The 22127-nt window shown below is 46.8% G+C and overlaps 1 protein-coding gene across 1 annotated transcript; it reads left to right on the top strand.

Moving 5' to 3' along the window:
* The first annotated feature begins 1365 nt into the window (after positions 1-1365).
* Positions 1366-20258, top strand: Zbtb8b (zinc finger and BTB domain containing 8B). Its single transcript, XM_036179424.1, has 4 exons — positions 1366-1406; positions 13281-14288; positions 19019-19197; positions 19763-20258. Exons 2-4 carry the CDS (start codon positions 13328-13330, stop codon positions 20075-20077), a joined length of 1455 nt encoding a protein of 484 aa, XP_036035317.1. The 5' UTR covers positions 1366-1406; positions 13281-13327; the 3' UTR covers positions 20078-20258.
* Positions 20259-22127: the final 1869 nt, after the last annotated feature.

Genomic DNA, 22127 nt, shown 5'->3' with positions numbered 1-22127 from the left:
GGACACATGCAGACAGAACACTGTATACATAATAAATAAATAAACAAACAAACAAACAAATAAATAAATAAATATCTTAAAAAAAAGAAGAAGGTATTGTAGTAGCCGGGCAATGGTGGTGCACGCCTTTAATCCAAGAAACCCTGTCTTGAAAACAAAAAGAAGGCATTGTAGGCTGGGCGGTGGTGACACACGCCTTTAGTCCCAGCACTTGGGAGGCAGAGGCAGGCAGATCTCTGAGTTTGAGGCCAGCCTGGTCTATGAAGTGAGTTCCAGGCCAATCCGGGGCTATACAGAGAATCCCTGTCAATAATAATAATAATAATAATAATAAGGCATTATGTGATCCATTTTAACTCTTGTCTGTTATGGTGTGGCTGGAGTGTTGGTTCTGTAGTTAAGAGCAATTCGGCTCTTAAAGAGGACCCAGGTTTGATTCCCAGCACCCACATGATGCCTCAAAATAGTTTGTAACTCCAGTTCCAGGGGATCCAAAGCCCTCTCTGGCTTCCAGTCGCCAGTCATGCACATGGATTCCAGAAGAAATCAGGAAACAAAAATTGGTAAAGGAAAAAATGGATGCATTTACATTTTGGTCAAACCTATGAGAGAAAGAAGTCTAATTTCTTCATGTTTGTGCATACAACATACTCATTGGGTAATCATTTAAACCCCCACTTATTTAATTTTATCTTTTAAATTTAACATTTTAAAACATCCTGTGTTCATGGACGTCTGTGTGTGTGAGTACGTGCATGTACGCGCAGGTTCCACTGAGGCCAGAAGGGGCATCAGATTACTTGGAGTTGATTACAGGTGGTGGTTAACAGCCTGATGTGGATGGAATCTGAACTCAGGCCCTATACAAGAGCAGTACATGCTCTTAACCACCGAACCACCTCTTCAGCTGTATATAGGACTTTGCATTTGTTTTTGTTTTTCTTTTCTCTTTTTGGTTTTTCAAGACAGAGTTTCTCTGTGGTTTTGGTGCCTGTCCTGGATCTCACTCTGTAGACCAGGCTGGCCTCCAACTCACAGACATCCTCCTGCCTCTGCCTCCCGACTGCTAGGATTATAAAGGCGTGCACCACCACCACCACCCAGCACAAGCGCTGATTCTTATCCTTTTGGGCATCTTGGTACTTGTAGTTTTGTCCATGAGCTCGGTCCTTGAAAGAGACCACAACTCCCATCACCCCGTCAACGCTGGAGCCTTCAGAGCGCATCCTCCAGAGGTGGGTGCCGGGACCATTGACGAACCTGCTGGCTGAAGGGCCCGCCTTCTTCAGCCCAAGGTCTCCCACCATTGGCCATCTCCCTCGCCTCTCTCCGGAGGGCGCAGGTGAATGAAAAGGGGGGCGTGTCGCTACGCGCCGATCGCTGGCTGAGGCTGGAACCCGTGCCAGGTGAGAACCCAGCATCTGGTGCCGTAGCGGTTTTCGTTGGTTTTGGGGAAAAAGTTGGTTGAGAGCACCTCGGGAGGCTGGCTCAGGGGACCGGGTGTGGGTTGCAAGCACGGTTGCCTTTCTCAGCCAGCTTTGGACCGCCCGGCCCAGCAACTCCCTGGACCCCGGCTGCGCGGCGGGGCAGACCCTCCCTCTTCTCGCTTGGGGAGGGCGGACACGAGGCACGTGCCCCCTCCCTGGCTGTGGGTGGCCCTCCCCGTATGGTCCATGTGGGAGTTCTAGCTTCTGCTCATTCTGATCCGGAACGATACCTGAGTGCCAGGGCTTGGCCAGGCTTGGCCAGTGGCCGCCTCGGTGATGGTCACCTCGGTTTCCACAGCCAGACACCAGGGACTGTGCCCAGTACCTGGTTCCAGTGGCCTCCTCAGGTCGTCTGACTCAGGATGGATTGTTGTCTCTGTCTTGAGAACAGTTTAGCAGGAGAACCGAAGATGCAGATGGTCAGAAATTCTAACCCTGCAAAGGGAAGCTCTTCTGTTGTCTCCCTCCTTTGCATAGGTCGGAGGAGGGAGTGGCTTCCCGGTTTAGCGCCAGATTTGTTGTCCGGTTTGGGGAGATCAATAAACAGTGGTTAGGGCTCTCCTCTCTGGAATCGGTTGAATATGGATTCGAAATCCTGGGCGTGTAATCTGTATCTTCGAACCTCAGTTTCCACCTCTGAAAACTGAAAATTCTCTGCACTGTGTTAGTGTAAGACTAAGGTGCTTGTCAAGTAGTTTGCTTAGCGCGTTTTTTGTTTTTTGGGGGCGGGGAGTTGGCTTTTCGAGGCAGGGTTTGTCTGTGTAGCCTTGACTGTCCTGGAACTCTGTAGATCAGGCTGGCCTCGAGCTCACAAAGATCCACCTGCCTTAGCCTCCCGAGTGCTGAGATTAAATGGCGCTTCTTAATGAATGATGCACAGGAAATTCTAGCAATTTTTATTCTCAGGTTGGTGGGACTGGAGGAGAGTTGTTGGAAAGAGGGGGCTGGCCAGGCAGTGGTGGTGCACACCTGTAATCCTAGCGCCAGAGAGGTACAGGCGGGAGGATGGAAGCAAGTTCAAGGCTAGCCTGGTCTACATAGCCAGAGTCTATCTTTAAAAATAAAAAGGGGGATGGAGGGTGGGAGGGGCTGGAGAGATGGCTCTGAGGTTAAAAGCACCAACTGCTCTCAAAGGTCCTGAGTTCAATTCCCAGCAACCACATGGTGGCTCACAACCACTTGTAATGAGATCTGGTGCCCTCTTCTGGCCTACAGGGATACATAATTAATTAATTAATTAATTAATTAATTAATTAATTAATTAAAAAAAGAAAAATGAGTGGGGTAAAAGGGGGACACAGTGAGAGTCAGGCTGCCTTTCTTAAAATATATGTGTGTGGGTCTGGGCCTTGGAATGCTGCTGCCCACTGAGGCCAGAGATGTGGCTACCCCTGGAGCACAGTGTTTTCTCTTTAACTATTGAACTAGTTCTCCAGACCCACTTTTGACTCTTGATTGACAGTCCTGTAGCCCTGGCTAGGATTGCCCCAAGGGTCCAAGAGAGGCTTGCACCCCAACATCAGTTTACGCAGTGCTAGGGATCAAACCCAGGACCTTGTGCAAGGAAGACAATACCAGCCATCTGAGCTTCATTTCCAGCCCCCGAACTTAGTAATTGGCTTCAGTTAATTAATTTATTTAAGTTTTGCTTTTTTGAGACAGGGTTTCTCCGTGTAGCCCTGGCTGTCCTGGAATTCATTCTGGAGACCAGGCTGGCCTCGAACTCAGAGAGACTGGCCTGCCTCTGCCTCCCAAGTGCTGGGATTAAAGGTGTGCGCCACCACTGCCTGGCTAATTTTTTAAAATTAGATTGATTTGTTTTATGTGCGTGTACAGATTCCTGTGAGCGTCCGAGTACAGGAAGTGGTTCTCTCTTTCCTCCATGATTTGTGAGCATCAAACTCAGGCCGTCAGGCTTGGTAGCAAGTGCTTCTCTCTGCTGAACTGTCTCATGGCCCAGTGTTTAGTGACTGTTGCATTGAATTGGAACATGGGTAGATTGAGTGCCATGAGTGTGTGGGTAATTGTGTGTGTGAGCAGCGTTTAGCAGCTTCTCCGTGAGAAATAGTGGCTTTCAGCACAGCCCGGGGATTAAGCACCAGAGAGCAGCCAAGCTGATGTAAATAAGTGTTGTCTCATTATATACCAAGTTTGGGCTCAAGTGATCCTCCTGCCTCCTTCTTCCATGGCTAGGGCTAAAGATGTGTACCCCACACCTGACCAGGAAAGTTTGAAGTGAAAATGGAAAAGTCTTTTGATATTCTTCTTATCCCTAATACTTCTACTGTTGCATCTTTCTTGTATAACTTTCCAGAAAAAAAAAAAATTCACTATATGTCAGTAAACACATACAGTATAGTTTTTTAAACCTTGTTTTATTTATTTATTTATTTGTATATTATGGTGACATTTTTCAGTTGACTATAGATTGTTCTACATGATTGTGTCTTTTTAATTTTCTTCATTTAATTTCTTTTGTATGGGTGTTTTGCCTGTGTGTACATTTGTGTGCCATGCGTGCTCCTGGTGCCTACAGAAGGCAGAAGAGGGCTGGTGCCACGGAACTGGAGTTACAGACAGTTGTGGGCCGCCATGTGGGTGCTGGGAATTGAACCCAGGTCCTCTGGAAGAGCAGTGAGTGCTCTTAACCACTCACCCACCTCTCCAGCTCAACAATCTTTAAAGAGTAGATAGTTTGCCTGGGGGTGGTGGTGCACACCTGTAATCCCAGCACTCAGGAGGCAGAGGCAGGTGGATCTCTGTGAGTTCAAGGCCAGCCTGGTCTACAGAGCTAGTCCAGGACAGACTCCAAAGCTACAGAGAAACCCTGTCTGGGGGGGGGGGGGAGTAGATAGTTTATTTGGGAGTTGATTAGCAGAGCAATGGGAATCCAAATAGTTAACTCTGTGTGTGTTCGGGATGTGGAGTCAAAGGGAAAAGTTTAAAGGCAAAATAGGAATGATATAAAGTAATTTGAAACATTAATCCTTGCTACAAAGATCATTAACAAGAATGTTGTCAGCCGGGCAGTGATGGTGCACACCTTTAATCCCAGCACTTGGGAGGCAGAGGCAGGCCAGTCTCTCTGAGTTTGAGGCCAGCCTGGTCTCCAGAATGAATTCCAGGACAGCCAGGGATGCACAGAGAAACCTTGTCTCAAACAAACAGACAACCCACCTCCACACACAGAAAAAAATGATGTTGTCTAATCAAATGCTAAACAGGCAGGTGCCAGGCAGACATCCTTGAGGAAGTCTTTTTTTTTTTTTAATTTATTTGTTTGTTTGTTTGTTTGTTTATTTATTCATTCATTCATTTATTATGTATACAATGCTCTGTCTGCATGACCAGAAGAGGGCACCAGATCTCATTACAGATGGTGTGAGCCACCATGTGGGTGATGGGATTGAACTCAGAACCTCTGGAAGAACAGCCAGTGCTCTTAACTGCTGAGCCACCTCTCCAGCCCCAAGGAAGTCTTTTTTGTGTAAGGTGGTGGCCTTTGGACAGGATGATAGTTCTGGAAGTCTTTTGAGGTAGTTTTTCTTTTTTGTTTTTTGCTTTTGAGACAGGATTTTTCTGTGCAGCTTTGGAGCCTGTCCTGGAACTAAATCTGTAGACCAGGCTGGCCTCAAACTCACAAAGATCCGCCTGCCTCTGCCTCCTGAGTGCTGGGATTAAAGGTGTGTGCCACCACTGCCCAGCTCTTGGCTTTCATTTTAAGTTTTGATAAATATTGCCAAATTCCCTCTCCTTTTTTTTTTTTTTAAGATTTATTTATTTATTATGTATAAAGAAGAGGGCACCAGATCTCATTACAGATGGTTGTGAGCCACCGTGTGCTTGCTAGGGATTTGAATTCGGGACCTCTGGAAGAGCAGACGGTGCTCTCAACCCCTGAGCCATCTCTCCAGCCCAAATTCACTCTCTAAAATGATGTCTAGGGGTTGGGGATTTAGCTCAGTGGTAGAGTGCTTGCCTAGCAAGTACAAGGCCCTGGGTTCGATCCTTAGCTCTGGAAAAAAAAAAAATGATGTCCAAATTATACCCCCAAGCACACAGGGTATCGGCACAAAAATCTGATGTTGTCAATTTGACTGGTCTGCTTTTTGAGCTACAGGAGATGAAAGTATTATTTAAATATCTTTTTCCGGATCTCAGCGCTCTGGAGGCAGAGACAGGAGGGCCAAGGCAAGTTTGGGCTAGTCTGGTTTACGTAGAGAGTTCTAAGCCAGTCAGGGTTGCCTAGCAAGGTCCTGTCTTAAAAAAAAAAAAAAGTATTTTTCTAGACCCCATTTGTCCCTTAGTATTTTGATTGTCAAAGATAGTAGCAACAGCTGTTAGGTATATGAGGCTGATCAGAGAAAGGAATAGGACATAGTGGGAAATGTCCTGGATTTATTTAGGAGCGGTAGCATTCTATAGCTGTGGGGGCTGGAGAGATGGCTCAGTGGTTAATTGCAGTGGCCGTACTTGCACAGGACCTGGGTTCAATTCTCAGCACCTACATGGTGGCTCCATGGCCACCTGTAACTCCAGTTCTGGGGAATCTGATACCTTCTTAGACCTCCCACAGGGACTGGGTACATGGAAGGCAGTCAGACATACATGCAGGTAAAATATTCATACAAGCTGGGGGGGGGGGGAATGGGGGGTGGTACACGCCTGTAATCCCAGCACTCGGGAGGCAGAGGCAGGTGGATCTCTGTGAGTTTGAGGCCAGCCTAGTCTACAAAGTGAGTTCCAGGACAGCCTCCAAAGCTACAGAGAAACCCTGTCTTGAGAGAGAGAAAAATATATATATATATGTGTGTGTGTGTGTGTGTGTGTGTGTGTGTGTGTTTTTAAAAAAGAAGTCTATAGACACAAGACAGTGTTCTTCCTTTTAAAATAGTGTTTATTTTAACTACTTTGGATGAGGAAACTTTTTAAAATTAGGATATAAATTTGTTGAGTTTAAAATGAACCTAAAAATACAGGAATTGGGCTTTCGATATGGCTCTGTGGGTAAAGGTGCTTGCTGCCAAGCCTGGTGACCTGAGTTTGATTTCTAGGAACTTACATGTTAGGAGAGAACCAACTTCCACAGGTTCTTCTCTGAACTTCACACGAATTCTGTGGCACAGGTGCCTCCAGTATCCTCCCCAGGATGGATGGATGGATGGATGGATGGATGGATGGATGGATGGATGGACGGAGGGACAGAAAATGGATGGATGGATGGATGGATGGATGGATAGATGATGGATGGATGGATGGATGGATGATGGATGGATGGATGGATGGATGATGGATGGATAGGTAGGTAGGTAGGTAGGTAGGTAGATAGATAGATAGATAGATAGATAGATAAAAATAAAGCAGGTTTGACTTTTTCTCCCTCAAGTATTTTTAGGCCATGGTTAACTGAATGCATGGATATAGAAGCCACTGCTACAGAGAGCTGACTGCATTTGGGGTCAGGACTGCTCTGAGTTCAGCGGGTCAGAAGGTAAAGGAAAGGGTGGTTAATGGATGCTTGCGGTTTGATGGGAGAGGGAGGGAGCGCTTGGAGCAGAAAGCTAGCACCTCCATGTTCCTCACCACTGGGAAGATTCTAAGCTTGATTATATGTGTTCTGCCTGGCAGTTAAAAATAGGAGCGTACCTTTTAATTTAGCAAACATTCTCTATCCAAAGCACTCGCTCTGTCTGGTGCCATGAGAGCCGTCAGATTTAATAAGACACACCTATGCCTTTAAAGAGCTTGCTGTCTTTTGACAGAGCCAGCCAGGTCTGAGATAGTAGGAAGATGTTAACGGAGGTCATAGAGTTCAGTCACTGAGGGTTCAGTCACTAAGGCAAAAAGGGACTTAATTGGTTCTGGCACAGCTTGAGCCAGGGCTTAGCTAGTGTCCCCAGGTTCCAGGCTGTCATCTTTGTTAGGCTGGTTCCTCTGTTGGCTTAGCAGCACATTTCTCACATTCTATGAGTTCCAGAGCCAAGTGCCCCTTTCAGATGCCCAACAAAGTTTCCATTGCTTTTCATTGGTTATGATCAGGCTGCAGTCCCACCACTGAGTCAGTGATGGTCAGAGAGTAAGATACATTGACTGTATTAGCAGCCTACGTGACAGCTGACACACCTGGACCCTGAGCTGGATGGTGCCAACTTCACATTGGCCAAGAATAAGTGTAGCAGCCTAAGGGGTGCCAGAACCCTTAGAAGCGGGTGTGTATGCTGACAGGCCAAGAATCTATCAGATTTTCCCACAAAATAGTGGTAGAAGGTGTCTTAAGATTTCTATTGTTGTGAAGAGACATCATGACCATGACAACTCTTATAAAGAAAACATTTAAGCCGGGCGGTGGTGGCGCACACCTGTAATCCCAGCACTCGGGAGGCAGAGCCAGGCCGATCTCTGTGAGTTCGAGGCCAGCCTGGGCTAACAAGTGAGTTCCGGAAAAGGCGCAAAGCTACACAGAGAAACCCTGTCTTGAAAAACCAAACAAAAACAAAAACAAAACAAAACATTTAATTGGGGTGGCTCATTTGCAGTTTCAGAGGTTGGTTCATTATCATCATGATGGGGAGCATGGTGCCGTGCAGAAGGAGCTGAGAGTCCTACATATTGCAGGCAACAGGAAGTGAACTGAGACACTGGGCAGTATCCTGAGCAGAGGAAACTTCAAGCCTGCCCCCACAGTGAGACACTTCCTCCAACAAATCCACACTTCCTAATAGAGATTATGGGGCCAGTTACATTCCAGCTACCACAGGGGTCATTCCTACCACAGAAGGTAAGAGTTAGGCAGCTAGCTAATCTCTACATACAGATCAGGACACTGAAAAGGAAACTGTGCCATGTGAACCTAGAACGCAGTCATAAGATCCGTTGACTGGACACCAACAAAGCCAGTTTTGAATCCATGTTCTGTCATAGCCAGGTCATTTCCTATCTTTGATTTCTTTATCAGAAAAATAGAAACAAAATTAGGACTTACAAGGGATTTATTTATTTATTTGAGATAGGCTGTTGTGTCATGGGCTAACCTGGAACTAGCTGTATTGCTGACGATGGCCTTGAACTCCTGATCCTCCTGCCACTACCTCACTAGTGCTGGGATTATGGGCATCTGCCACCACATTCGGTTTGTGGAGGGCTGGGGATGGAACCAGGGCCTTTATAGGTGCTAGGCAGGTGCTCTGCCAACTGAGCCACATGCCCCACCTTTTTGTTTGTTTGTTGAGACAGCCTCAATGCTAGGCCAAGCTGGCTTTGAACTCTCTGTGTGATCAAAGATGATCATGGGGATGGTGAGATGGCTCAGTGTGAAGGCACTTGCCACTGAGACTAATGACCAGAGTTCAGTTTCCAGAACCCACATGGTCTTCTAGAACCCATATTGACTTCTGCATGTGCTCCATGGCACCCACATGCTCACATACATACATACACATACACATACATAAATATATACATACATACACAGACAATATAAATAAGTAAGTGTAAAAGAAAATAAAAGATGATTAACTCCTGATCCTCTGGTCTCTGCCTCTCAAATGCCAAAATTATACTTGTTTTTATTTGTTTGTTTGTTTTTGAGACAGGGTTTCTCTGTGTAGTTGTGGCTGTCCTGGAACTTGCTCTGTAGACCAGGCTGGCCTTGAATCCAGAGATCTGCCTGCCTCTGTCTCCAGAGTGCTGGGATTAAAGTTGTATAACACCATTACCCAGCTGGTTTTTATTTTTACATTTTTTGGAAGTAATATTTTTATTTATTTGTATGTGTATGGGTACCTATGGAGGCCAAAAAAGAGTATTGAATCCCCTGGAACTGTAGTTAGAAGTGGTTATGAGCTGCCCCAAAGCAGTAAGTTCTCTTGAGCCCTCTCTCCAGCCCCCATTTATTTATTTATAGACAGGGTCTCAATCTCTATTCCAAGTTGGCCTGGAACTCCTGATCCTTCTGCTTCAGCCTTGTGAATACAAGGATCACAGGTTATGTACCACCATACCTGTTCCTCTCCTCTCAAGGTTTTTATGGAAAGTTGTAGAAAGAATCCATGTAAAACACATGTACTGTCCCCACATGCAGCTAGCTATCATTCCTTTTTTTTTTTTTTTTTAAATTTGTTTATTATGTACAGTGTTCTGCCTGCATTATGCCTCCATGCCAGAAGAAGGCACTGGATCTCATTACAGATGGTTGTGAGCCACCATGTGGTTCCTGGGAATTGAACTCAGGACGTCTGGAAAAGTAGTCAGTGCTCTTAATTTCTGAGCCATCTCTCCAGTCCTTATTGGTTTTTTGTTTGTTTATTTTTAATTTTGTTTTGTTTTGTTTTTTAAGACAGGGTTTCTCTGTGAACAGTCCTGGCTGTTCTGGAACTCACTCTATAGACCAGGCTGGCCTGGAACTCACTGAGATTTGCCTGCCTCTGCCTCCCGAGTGCTGTGATTAAAGGCGTGCCTCCCGGCTCTTTTTTAAGGTTTATTTATTTATTATGTATACAGCATGCAGGCCAGAAGAGGGCGCCAGGTCTCATTACAAATGGTTGTGAGACACCATGTGGTTGCTGGAAATTGAACTCAGGACCTCTGGAAGAACAGCCAGTGCTCTTAACCTCTGAGCCATCTCTCCAGCCCCTATATGTTAGATTCTAAACAATATAAATCATTGTTATGCTCAGATTGCGGGGACTCTCAAAAGACCACCATGGAGACCGAAACCCATGTGTAAAGAAGGCAAAGAGCCTTTATTTAAGGATCCTCTGTGTGTCGGATGCAGTGGTAAGATTAGAGTGCTGAGCCCGGGCAGGGTGGGTTTTTATCATAGTAGAGGTTTCGGGCGAGGGTGCTGCAAGCCGTAAACATACACAAAGTAGGATTTCAGCTGGGTATGACAAAACTAATACCTGGAAGAAGCCAAGGGCCTTCTAGAGGCCAAGCGGAGGCTCAAGGAGCCTTGGTGATATTGGCTTTTGATTATCAGCCGTTTCCTGCTATGATTTCTTGTGTGCTGTTGTAGCTTTTCCACCATTCATTGGGCATCATTTCCCTCTACTGAAGGAATATTTAGATAACCCGCGCTGACAGCTGTGCACAGCCAGAACCCCAGCTCAAGCTCCCTGTAATTATCGTCATTGGCAGCATCCGGCCAGGTCCATCCCCAGACGGAGGAAAGCACCTTATCAGAGACACCTCTGTACTCTCTAAGAACAGACTAAGCGTCCAGACTACCTGTTTGAGAAGGCCTGGCAGATGTGCCAATTAAGCTTAACTTCCTCGTTTCCCAGATCTTACCTCCAGTTCCAGATCTCCCTTTAACCATCACCAGAGGCATCTAGCTGTACACAGGTTGCCTAGTGACCGAGCACACATTCCCTCACCCTACAGAAAAACTGCAGATAGCTTGGACAGAAAGGAGCCACAGGAAAAAAGAAGGCAGTTTTATTTTCACCCATTGACCTAGTGACTTATAGATTCTTAACATTTTCTACCAATCACATTTAAGACTATAGTGGAGCATAAAGGATCCCTCTTCTTAGCTATTACCCGAATTTAGCCTTTAGTTAATTCATTTCCCCATTAGTCACTTCCCTTTTGGGTTGCAAATGATAATTAGCAATTACTGCCCCTCTAGGTGATTCTTATCACCCCTCCATTTGACCCTGGAAGCCTGGTGGTCATTGCCTGAGGCAAGTTCTTACCTGCCTTTATGACCCTGTGGAATTCAAGCCTCGACCAGGAGCTTGCTATTGCTTGGGTTTATAACTGGATTCCTGGGAGACTTGGGAGGATGTGGAAGATGGAGAGATGGAGAACAGAGAGATAAGGAGAGTTCGTGTGGACCAGATGGAAGATGAGGAAGAGTCAGATGGGGAAGTACTAGCTGGGTAAGAACAAGCTGAAAAGGCCCTAGGTGAGGCAGAATTAAGACGAGAGAATTAAGATAGAACTTAGAGGGAGCAGTAGATAAGTATAGAGAGAAATCAGGCAAGAAAGGAGCTAGGCACGAGAACAGAACTGAAGCTGTGTAGATAGGATGTTATGCCAGAGGAATTAAGCAAGTGGACTACAGAGCTCGGTGTGCTGAGATTCTATTTCCCGAAAATAGTCCTCGCTGTTCATAGTTTCTCTCCTGAGCCCCTGGGATGTAGAATATTAAAGCTGGTCGTGATAATATTATACAGGATGAGGGGGATTTCCAGGGTTCAGGACCCTAATCGTCTAGGGGCAACTTGGTAAAAGGGAAATGGTGTGTGCTTGGGCTAAAGGACACCTGGTGATAACTTATAATGGTTGGAACAGAACGTTTGGAATGTCAGGTATTTCCCCTTAGATGATGGCCCTCCCTGGGTGGGGTTAGCTTATAGCTTTTCCTGGGAACTGAGTGGTTCCTGCCAGTAAGCCTGTTATGGCAGCTGTGTGGTCAGGCTGTTTTGGGCTCCCCACAAACATGAAAACGATTGAACCAGTGGTTTGGTTTAAAATGAATTTTTTTTAAAGATTCATTTATTTTATGTGAGTGTTTTATCTGCATGTATACCACATGTGTCCGTGGAGGTCAGTTGGAAACCCTGGAACTAGAGTTAAGGATGGTAGTGAGCCACCATGTGGGTGCTGAGAACTGAATCCAGTTCATCTGCAAGAGCAACAAATGCTCTTAATTATTATTTTTAAAAAAGATTTATTTATTATGTATACAGTGTTCTGCCTGCATGTATGCCTGCAGGCCAGAAGAGGGCACCAGATCTCATTATATAGGTGGTTGTGATCCACCATGTCGTTGCTGGGAATTGAACTCAGGACCTCTGGAAGAGCAGTCAGTGCTCTTAACCATTGAGCCATCTCTTCAGCTCCGCTCTTATTATTACCTCTCTATCCCTGAGTCAGTGTTTTGTTTTGTTTTTTTTGTTGTTGTTGTTTTATAAAGACTTATTTATTAATTATGTATACAGTGAGTGTTCTGCCTGCAGGCCAGAAGAGGGCATCATATCTCACTGTAGATGGTTGTGGGTGCTGGTGCTGGAATTGAACTCAGGACCTCTGGAAGAACAGCCAGTGCTCTTAACCTCTGAGCCATCTCTCCAACCCAAAACTTTTTTTTTTTTTTTTCTCGAGGCAGGGTTTCTTTGTGTAGCTTTGCGCCTTTCCTAGATCTCGCTCTGTAGACCAGGCTGGCCTCGAACTCACAGAGATCCGCCTGTCTCTGCCTCCCCAGTGCTGGGATTACAGGCGTGGGCCACCACTGCCCGGCATATGAACATCTTGAAGCCAGGGATATAGAACAGTTGGTAGAGTACTTGCCTTGTGCACAGGCAGCATGGGTGTAGGCACCACATAAACTGGGGATGGTGACCACCCCTGTAATCACAAGAGTTCAAGACCATCCTTGGTTGCTTAGAAAATGCAAGGCCGGGCTACAGAAAATCAAAACAAAATGAGAACAGCTTATGGTAAGTGATAAGTTTTTGTACCCTGAAGGCCTCTCTGCCAGTGCAGCAATCCAATTCAGACCAAATTAGGAAAAGGCCGGGTTTAATGGGTAAAGCGTTCTGGGTGATTACCCACCCCCTCCCCCCAGAGAAGATGGGGATGAGAGACCGGAAACCAGTGTCTGTTTTCTGGGGTGCAGCTTGTATACCCTGTGGGAGTGGTCTTGAGCCTCTCTGAGGGAGAAGCTGTGTTTGGCGGGCTTTGAAGGGGAGGGTTTGGGGAAAGAGATGGGGGAGGGGTGTTGGTGGATCGCCCACCCGAACAGGAAGGTTGGGATTCGTGAATTAACTTAAATAAAAATCTTGGCAGAGCTCCAGGCCCCTCCAGAGCAGCAGCGGCTGGTGGCTGGTGGAGAGATGGAGGCGCAGGCCTACTGTGCCAAGCTCTTGGGGGAGTTGAATGAGCAGCGGAAAAGGGACTTTTTCTGTGATTGCAGCATCATCGTGGAAGGGCGCATCTTCAAGGCCCACAGGAACATTCTGTTCGCGAACAGTGGCTACTTCCGTGCCCTGCTCATTCACTACATTCAGGACAGCGGGCGGCACAGCACCGCCTCCTTGGACATCGTCACCTCCGACGCCTTCTCCACCATCTTAGATTTCCTCTACTCGGGGAAGTTGGACTTGTGTGGGGAGAATGTGATTGAAGTTATGTCAGCTGCCAGCTACCTGCAGATGAATGACGTGGTCAACTTCTGCAAGACCTACATCAGGTCATCCCTTGACATCTGCCGAAAGATGGAGAAGGAGGCTGCTGTGGCTGCAGCCGTGGCAGCGGCCGCAGCTGCTGCCGCCGCGGCTCATCACATAGACAGTGGGAGTCCAAGTGCAGGATTGGAGGGGACTTCCTGTTGTACCAAGAGCTTTCTCTCCTCCCCGGGAGAGGGAGAAGGGAGCGCGGAGGGTACAGGAGCATCCCCTTGCGAGGACTGCCGTCCCTTGGAACTGGTAGTGAAAGACAGCCAGGGCTGCGGCGCCCCTGACAGTGACCTCTCTATTGTGCCCAGAAGGGTTGAACCCAAGGTGGAATTTGATATTGCCCGAGTGGAGGGGGAGGCTGGTGAACGGCTGCAGCAGTATGTGACCCCACTGGCCCATGCGGAGGAAGGCCTGTCCGGTAACCAGGCCTTGGACTTGACGTATAGCAACTACCATGTGAAGCAGTTTCTGGAGGCTCTCTTGCACAGTGGTGCTGTCCAGAGCAGAGACGACTCGGATCATCACTTTGCCCATAGTTTGGAGGGGAGACTGGGAGGGGCAGGAGTGGCCGTGAGTTCGGGGATGGACGTTCAGAGTGACTGGTATAGAGAGGACTCAGGTGAGTTTTGATCACAGGCATTCTCTCTACCCACATTTATCTGTTCCTTGTGTCCCCTCATCCTCATGACTGTCACCACCATCCTCCCGCCACTATTACCACTACGGTCATTGCTGCCATTGCCACCACTATCAATAGGTACTAATTGGGTTCTTGTATATAGATTATTGTTCTTTGTATACCGTGTGTGTGTGTGTGTGTGTGTGTGTGTGTGTGTGTGTGTGCGTGTGTGTGCGCGCGCGCATAGAGACCAGAGGACAATATCAGATGTTGCACCTCAAGATATGTCCCCCTTGTTTTTGTTTTGTTAATGAAACAGATTTTCTCTCTGTATCCTTGACTGTCCTGTAACTCACTCTGTAGCCCAGGCTGGCCTCGAACTCAGAGATCCACCTGCCTCTGCCTCCTGAGTGCTGGGATTAAAGGCGTGCGCTACCACCCAGCTTTGGTTTTTTTGTTTTTTTTTTTGTTTTTTTTGGTTTTTTTTGGTTTTTTTGGAGCTGAGGATCAAACCCAGGGCCTTGTGCTTGCTAGGTAAGTGCTCTACCACTGAGCTAAATCCCCAACCCCTGTTTTTGTTTTTTAAATGAAAACTTATTTTATTTTATTCCACATGTATGGAAGCTTTGCTTGCATGTATTCTGTACATCATTTTGCATGCAGAGGCCAGAAGAGTGCATTGGATCCCCTAGGACTGAAGTTCCTGATGGCTATGAGCTGCCACGTGCTTGTTAGGAATGGAACCCAGGTCCTCTGGAAGAACAGCCAGTGCTCTAATCCGTCTCTCCAGCCCCTGCCTTGTTTTTAGAGACAGGATCTTTTGTTGGCCTATGGCTTGCTCATATCGCTCAACTGGCTGGCCAGTGGCTCCCAGAGACCCAAGTCTCTCCATCTTCCCAGTGCTGGGATTACAGGAGTGTGCCGCCACTCTTGGCTTCTCACAGGTGTTGGGGATTAAAGGCAGGTCCCCCTGCTTCACTGCAAGCATGTTGCTGGCAGAGTTGTTTGCCTGGCTCCTCTTTGTGTATCTCTGCTTTACCTGTACAGCGTGTGTCCTCTGATGTCTGCGAGGGCTTGGATCCAAGACTCCCCTCAGACAGTAAAATCCAACAGATGTCCTCTCTATGAAATGATACTGATGGGTGTGGTAGTGCACTTGGGAGGAAGAGGCAAGCAGAGCTCTGAGTTCAAGGCTGGTCTGGTATAGATAGCAAATTCCAGGGCTATATAGTGATATCTTGTCTTGAAAAAAGAAAAAAATAAGTAAATGATTGGAAAGAGGACTCAGTTGTTAATGGTACTTGCTGCTCTTGCAGAAGACCCAGGTTTAGTTTCCAACGCCTACATGGTAGCTTAAAAACTGTCTGTAATTAGTTCTAGAGAATCCAACACCTTATTCTGGCCTCATGTGCATTATATACAGTGCACAGATGTACATGTAGGCAAGGCATCCATACACATAAAATAAACATTTTTTTAGCTAGGCAGTGGTGGCACATGCCTTTAATCCCAGCACTCAGGAAGCAGAGGCAGGCGGATCTCTCAGTTCAAGGCCAGCCTTGTAAAGCAAGTTCCAGGACAGCTAGGACTGTTTTTTAAATATATGAATAAAGTGATACAGTGTTTGTTTATGGTGTTCTGTGTCCTTTAAGTCAGGACACAGAATAGCTCAGTGTTGTGACAGTAGTTGGTGATGATTAGGAAAAAAGTTCAAGAAGGAAAGAAGTCTGGCGGTACATGGTGGCTCACACCTGTAATCTCAGCACTTTGTGAGGATTTTGTAAAGGATCAGAAGTTTAAGACCTTTGGTGCATAGTGAGTTTGAGGCCACCCTGAGCTACAGGAGACCCTACCACCCACCTTCCAATAAATAAATAAATACCAAAAAAAACCCTTTATTCCACCCACCTTCCCCCCCCAAAAAAAAAATAAAATAAAATAAAACTCTATTTCAAAGTCTGTGTCCACATAGCAAACATTCTGTTCAGCATTACTTAGGTGGGTGCTCTGCAGTGCCCAGAAGGAATGAATCCTAGTGGATGAAATGCTGTACATGTTCTTGTTGATAATAACAGACATTCTAGGACAGGCGTTGGCTTAATTTAGTCATAAAGATGGTGGCCAGTAGGATGGCTCAGTGTGTGAGGCGCTTATCATTTATACCTGACAACTTGTGTTTGAACCCCAGAACCCACAACTAAGGAAGAGAAGCAATTCTCAAAAGTTGTCCTCTGACCTCCACATGTGCACCCATGTTCACACAAACATCATAAACATACAATAGTAATAGTAATAATAATAATAATGATAATAACATAAAAATTTAATCAAAGATGTTACACATTAACTTTGAATACTTGAACAGTTAAAAAAAAGGTGGGGGAACTTTTGTTCATATTGTTCTAGAAGTTATGAGAGGTCTTGAGAAAAATCCCTTGGCTCACAGAGAAAAGGGGTTAAAGATGCCTATGAGGGGTCATCCTGCAGTACCAGGAATCCCTAATGAGGGTTGCTGCTGGCTGAGTGCCTGGTGCCCAAGGGGAAGAGCATGCTTTGCTGACTGAGATAAAGGAAAGCCGACAAGGGCCTCCAATGAATTCACCTGGTGACTTTGGAGGGCCTGATACCTTTGAGCCAACACCTCCTCCTGCAGAGGAGGGGAGGGGCCTCTTGAGGCTAGGAAGAATGCTCTCAGTTTCAAATAATGGCTTGCCTGGTCTGAGACTGGAAGTTCCAGGTTTTGGAGGTGGGCTAGACAGTTTCAGTGGGCTCCGAAGATTTGGAGAGGGTCTTCCACATTGTGGACACAGCCTTGGTGGTTTTGATGGCCCCCTTGTTTTTTGGAAATAGCCCTCCTAATCTTGAAGGTGGTCCTGACATTTGAGTGGGTGTCTGGCCTCAGGACCTGGTTCAAATTGCCGTCCTCCTGGGTCTGGAGCTAGTTCTGGAAACCGGTGCCCATGATAATTAAAGTGAAAGCATGCCTTCCCCCGAGCCTTTTGGGGAGGTGTTAGGTTTCCTTCAGGGTTACCCAGGAATCCCAGGCTCATCATGTTTAAAATATAAACTTCCTGGAACCGGCACAAGTTTACTGTGCCTTATGGCACATGTATTCCCACTTCCTGCTCATCTGTTCCCAAGTAAACAACTTGTCTTAGTTAGGGTTTCCAGTGCTCTGAAGAGACACCATGAACGGCAAGTCTTATAAAAGAAAACATTTAGTTGGGACTGGCTTACAGTTTCAGAGGTTTTGTCCATTATCGTCATGGTGTGAAGCATGGCAGTGTGCAGGCAGACATGGTGCTGGAGAGATAGCTGAGCGTTCTACATCTTGATTCGCAGGCAGCAGGAAAAAGCTAGGCCTGGCTTGAGCTTCTGAAATCTCAAAACCTGCCCCCAGTGACACACTTCCTCCAACAAGGCCACACCTCCTATAATGCCACCCTCCCCATGGGGACCAAGCATTCAGACACACCAGTCTATGGGGGCCATATCTATTCAAAGCATCACATGACTTAATCTTGAAAGAATCTCTGATTGCTAGGCCCCACATCCTATAAGTTCATTAACCGCGGCAAACAGTACCACCAGCTGGAAACAAAGGGTTCAAGTACATGAGCCTATGGGCAACATTTCTCTTTCAAATCAACACACCAAGGTAGTCTCCAAATCTTGAGATGAAGCCACAGTTGCTGTTATTGGCTTTGATGGTAGGCCTGCAGGTTCAAGAATGTCAAGGCTGGTGTATCGGATATCACTTAGTGTTTCTGTGACAAGCGTGTCTAGGTTGTTTCCCTGGTACTCCCCAGTCAGAACCTGTGCATTGTTTCAATTTCCTGTAGATTGGTCTGTATAACACAGAGCATTGATTGGCTGTTTACAGCTCACACCAGGATGAAACATGCTGTGTATTAATCATGGAGCTGTCTGCAGAGAACGCAAAAATAATTTTGGTATACCACAAAAGAAGTTTGTAAAACTTACTGAACATGGGGATGGAGAGATATGGCTCAGAGGTTGAGATCACTGACTGCTCTTCCAGAAGACCCAAGTTTGGTTCCAAAATATTTATGTCAGGTGGCTAATAAATGCATGTAACTCCAATTCCAAAAAGACATCTTCTTCTGGCCCCCATGGGTACCCATACATACATGGGCATTAATACACAGGCAATACCCATTTATATAAAGAAAAATCTTTGTTTCTCCAGGCAGAATTTCACTGTGCAGCCCTGGCTGTCCTAGAACTCCCTCTGTAGACCAGATTGGCCTCGAACTCACAGAGCTCTGCCTGCCTCTGCATCTTGAGTGCTGGGATTAAAAGCCTGCACCACCACTGCCCAGAATAAAAAATAAACCTTAAACAACAGCAAAAAAACTTTTATGGGCTGGAGAGATTTCTCAGCCATTAAGCCCTAATGCTCAAGACCAAAAACCAAGCTGGGTATATTGGGATGATGCTTAGTGATAGAATGTTTGTGTACCACACTCAAGGCCCTGGCTTCAGTCTCTAGCACGGGGAAGGGAAAGGGGGTGTGGCGGGGAGCCCACTTAGCTGGCTTGACCTTTGACCTTTGGGGAGCAAGACAGAGTTGGACTTGAACTGGTAACTTGCGGCCTGCTAGCAGGTAGCGTTGGTAGCCTCCCGCTCTGGCTGAGATGATGGGGTTTCCCAGGCCCCCCGAAAGGTGCCAATGGTTGTTGCTGTTTACAGTCTCTTGGATTCCTCAGGTGACGTGCTGGTGGTCCCCATCAAGCTCCACAAGTGTCCTTTCTGCCCTTACACTGCCAAGCAGAAGGGCATCCTCAAGCGGCACATCCGGTCGCACACGGGTGAGCGGCCTTACCCCTGCGAGACCTGTGGCAAGAGGTTCACCCGACAGGAGCACCTCCGGAGCCACGCCCTGAGCGTAAGTGTGGGTGATGCCGCTGCTGGGCTACGTCCAGTTTCTAGGCTGGGGGTCAGCCTGTCGCTCACTTCTCTGTCCCCCCTCCTGCCCCCCCCCAGGTTTTTAGAGAATTTGGTGACGTTTTCTTTTACCAGATTAAAGCCAGCTGGTGGTGCTTAGAAAGTTAACACTGGGGCTGGAGGGATGGCTCAGCGGTTAAGAGCACTGGCTGCTCTTCCAGAGGTCCTGAGTTCAATTCCCAGCAACCACATGGTGGCTCACAGCCATCTGTAATGAGATCTGGCGCCCTCTTCTGTATACTAAATAAATAAATCTTAAAAAAAAAAAAAAAGAAGAAGAAGAAGAAAAAGTTAACACTGGCATGGGAACAGACAAATTCTCCAAGCAGCTTAGTGTTTGCTCAAGGATGGCTCTCATGAGGCCAGACCTGCCAGGGCCGGCAGACTGTGGGCCTTTCCCCCTGATATGGATGTAGAGTAAGCTGTATCCCCAATTTCCCACCAGACTCTCTCCCGCTCCTTGACCCCTTTTCTGTGACATTTACTGTGCCCACTTGCGATGACAGGTCCACAGATCCAACCGTCCAATCATCTGCAAGGGCTGTCGAAGAACCTTTACCAGCCACCTGTCCCAGGGGCTGCGGCGCTTCGGGCTGTGTGACAGCTGTACCTGTGTTACCGACGCTCAGGACGAGGGTGACGACGTGATGCCCGTCAACCTCAGCCTGGTGGAGGCCGCATCTGAAATCCACGAGAAGAGCGACAGGGACGACTGGCCCATCTATGTGGAGTCTGGTGAGGAGAATGACCCGGCTGCGGAGGAGGCCGAAGACAAGCCCCACGTTCGGGCCAACTTACCAGACCGAGAGACGCTTACGTAGCAGTAAATTGATGGGAAAGAGGTTTTAGAGGTTACATTGCTTGTTCTGCGGTGAAAGCCACCAATTTGTCTAATTTTGTGGAACTTAGGGGCTGTTTCCCCTTCTTAATGTCGCAATGTTGTTATACTTGCTTTTTGGGGGTGCGGTTTTAAGACAGGGTTTCTCTGTGTAATAGTCCTGGCTGTCCTGGAACTTGCTCTGTAGACCAGGCTGGCCTCGAACTCACAGAGATCCACCTGGCTCTGCCGCTTCCCCCCCTCCCCCGCTCAGTGCCGGGATTAAAGGCGCGTGCTGTCACCACCCCCCCGGCTGGGCTTGTATTTTTGTTGGACCACATGCCAGAGTCTGGATGTTGTGGCTCCAAAGACTGATCATTTCTTAGCCTGGATTCTGAGGGCTTTCTTGGCCTCATCTTGGTGTTGAGTGAATCAAGGTTGGCCCCAAGGCTTCCTAATTTCCATGTTGAGGAGCAGACTCTGGGTAGGAGGAAAATAAGAAAAATCTCCCTGATGAGCACTCTTTCAAGCTTTTACATGCTTTTATTGTTACCTTTTTCTGAAGAGGAGGCAAAATACGCCGTCAGAACATCAGTCTTCTCCTGCCAAACTTTTCATAAAAAATTCCACAGTTTAATTTTCTGACCTGCTTTGATAAAAACAGGTAGGGCGGACTACATGGTCCTAAAAGGTACTCCCTAAAGCTGAGACTGTACTTCTAAAGGGAGTTATGTGCAGACAAACACTAAAACGAGTTACAAGTTCATTAGGGCCCCTGTGCTTGCCCAGCTGGATGAAATTAAATGAGCCCCCAAGAGAGCCTTGTGAGCCAGGTCGAGGAAGTGTCCCTGTCCGGTAAGCTATTTTACAATTGCCTACACACCAATACCCCATTCTGAGATCATAAAACAAGTCATTTGGGCAAAACTCAAAATGCTTCCCTGCTTTCTTCAGTCATTTCCAAGAGGCAACTCAGTGCAACCTGAAAATGTATGTCCTGCTGACATTCCTCCACCTTGGGGGAAGGGGAGGAGGGGGAAGCCTAGCTAATGTATTTCTAGGTCTTTTAACATTCAGAAGACCTTCTAGAAGGCAGGAGCTGGCCAGCACAGGGTTTAAGGCCAGTCTGCTTTTCACCCATGCTGCAGCCAGGTCACAGTTCTAGCAAAGCAGGTGTCTTTACAGTGTCAGAGGGCAGGAAAGACACAGATGAAGAACATACTAGAAGGCACTTTCATAGACTTATGTGAAGTACCCAAAGTGGATTTTAAAAGAAATCCCCTTGTTTTCCTTTAATTTTAATACAGTTCCAAAAGGCAGTGAGACCACCCATCTTTCTGCCTCTTGAACAATAACTAATTAGAAGAATTTACAAATGGATTTGTAGGTATTGTCTGGTCTTTGAAGGGTTAAAGAGTTTGTTTGTTTTTTGAGACAAGGTCTCTCTATGTAGCCTTGGCTGCTCTCTGTGTAGCCTTGGCTGCCCTGAACTCACTATGTAGACCAGACTGGCCTCGAACTCACAACGATCTGCCTAGTTTTCCTCCTGAGTGCTGAGACCAAAGGTGTGCATCACCACCCATGGCAGGACTGGAAGTACAGCTCATTATCTGTCACTAGAAAGGCCCTGGGTCCAATCCCTGGTACTGCAATAAACAGATACCTAATTGTGTGTTGTCTACAAGTAAAAAAAGCCATTAAAAAAATAGCAAAGTCTTTTGGTTTCATTTTGGTTTGCTCAGTGGTCAGTGTTGTATCCAGGACCTTGTTCATGCTGGGCAAGGGTTCTCTCACTGACTGCATCCCTGCCCCTGGAAAGGTATTTAAATTGTACTTCGTAGGAGACTTAGGACAGCTCTCTGAAACAGTGATGATGTTTGGATGTTGCTGTGATGCCCACACCCAGTTAGTGGTTTCACCTTCTTGAACAAGGCATGGACCAGCCCAGGTGTGGCTGCCTCCGGAGCCACATCATATAAAGACTGATACCAGACAGGCCTGGTGGCACATGCTAATAAAGTAAATCCCAGCACTCTGGAGGTAGAGGCAGGCAG

Source organism: Onychomys torridus, chromosome 2 (assembly GCF_903995425.1).
Source record: "Onychomys torridus chromosome 2, mOncTor1.1, whole genome shotgun sequence".
NCBI lineage: Eukaryota > Metazoa > Chordata > Mammalia > Rodentia > Cricetidae > Onychomys > Onychomys torridus.
The sequence above is the reverse complement of the archived record's forward strand: the minus strand, read 5'-3'. Positions and strand labels throughout refer to the sequence as shown.

Excerpts from the sequence above, each read along its gene's own strand:
- Zbtb8b (XM_036179424.1), top strand. The coding sequence starts at position 13,328 with ATGGAGGCGCAGGCCTACTGTGCCAAGCTCTTGGGGGAGTTGAATGAG. Across the intron at positions 14,289-19,018 it reads CTGGTATAGAGAGGACTCAG|GTGACGTGCTGGTGGTCCCC; the intron begins GTGAGTTTTGAT and ends TGGATTCCTCAG. Across the intron at positions 19,198-19,762 it reads TCCGGAGCCACGCCCTGAGC|GTCCACAGATCCAACCGTCC; the intron begins GTAAGTGTGGGT and ends TTGCGATGACAG.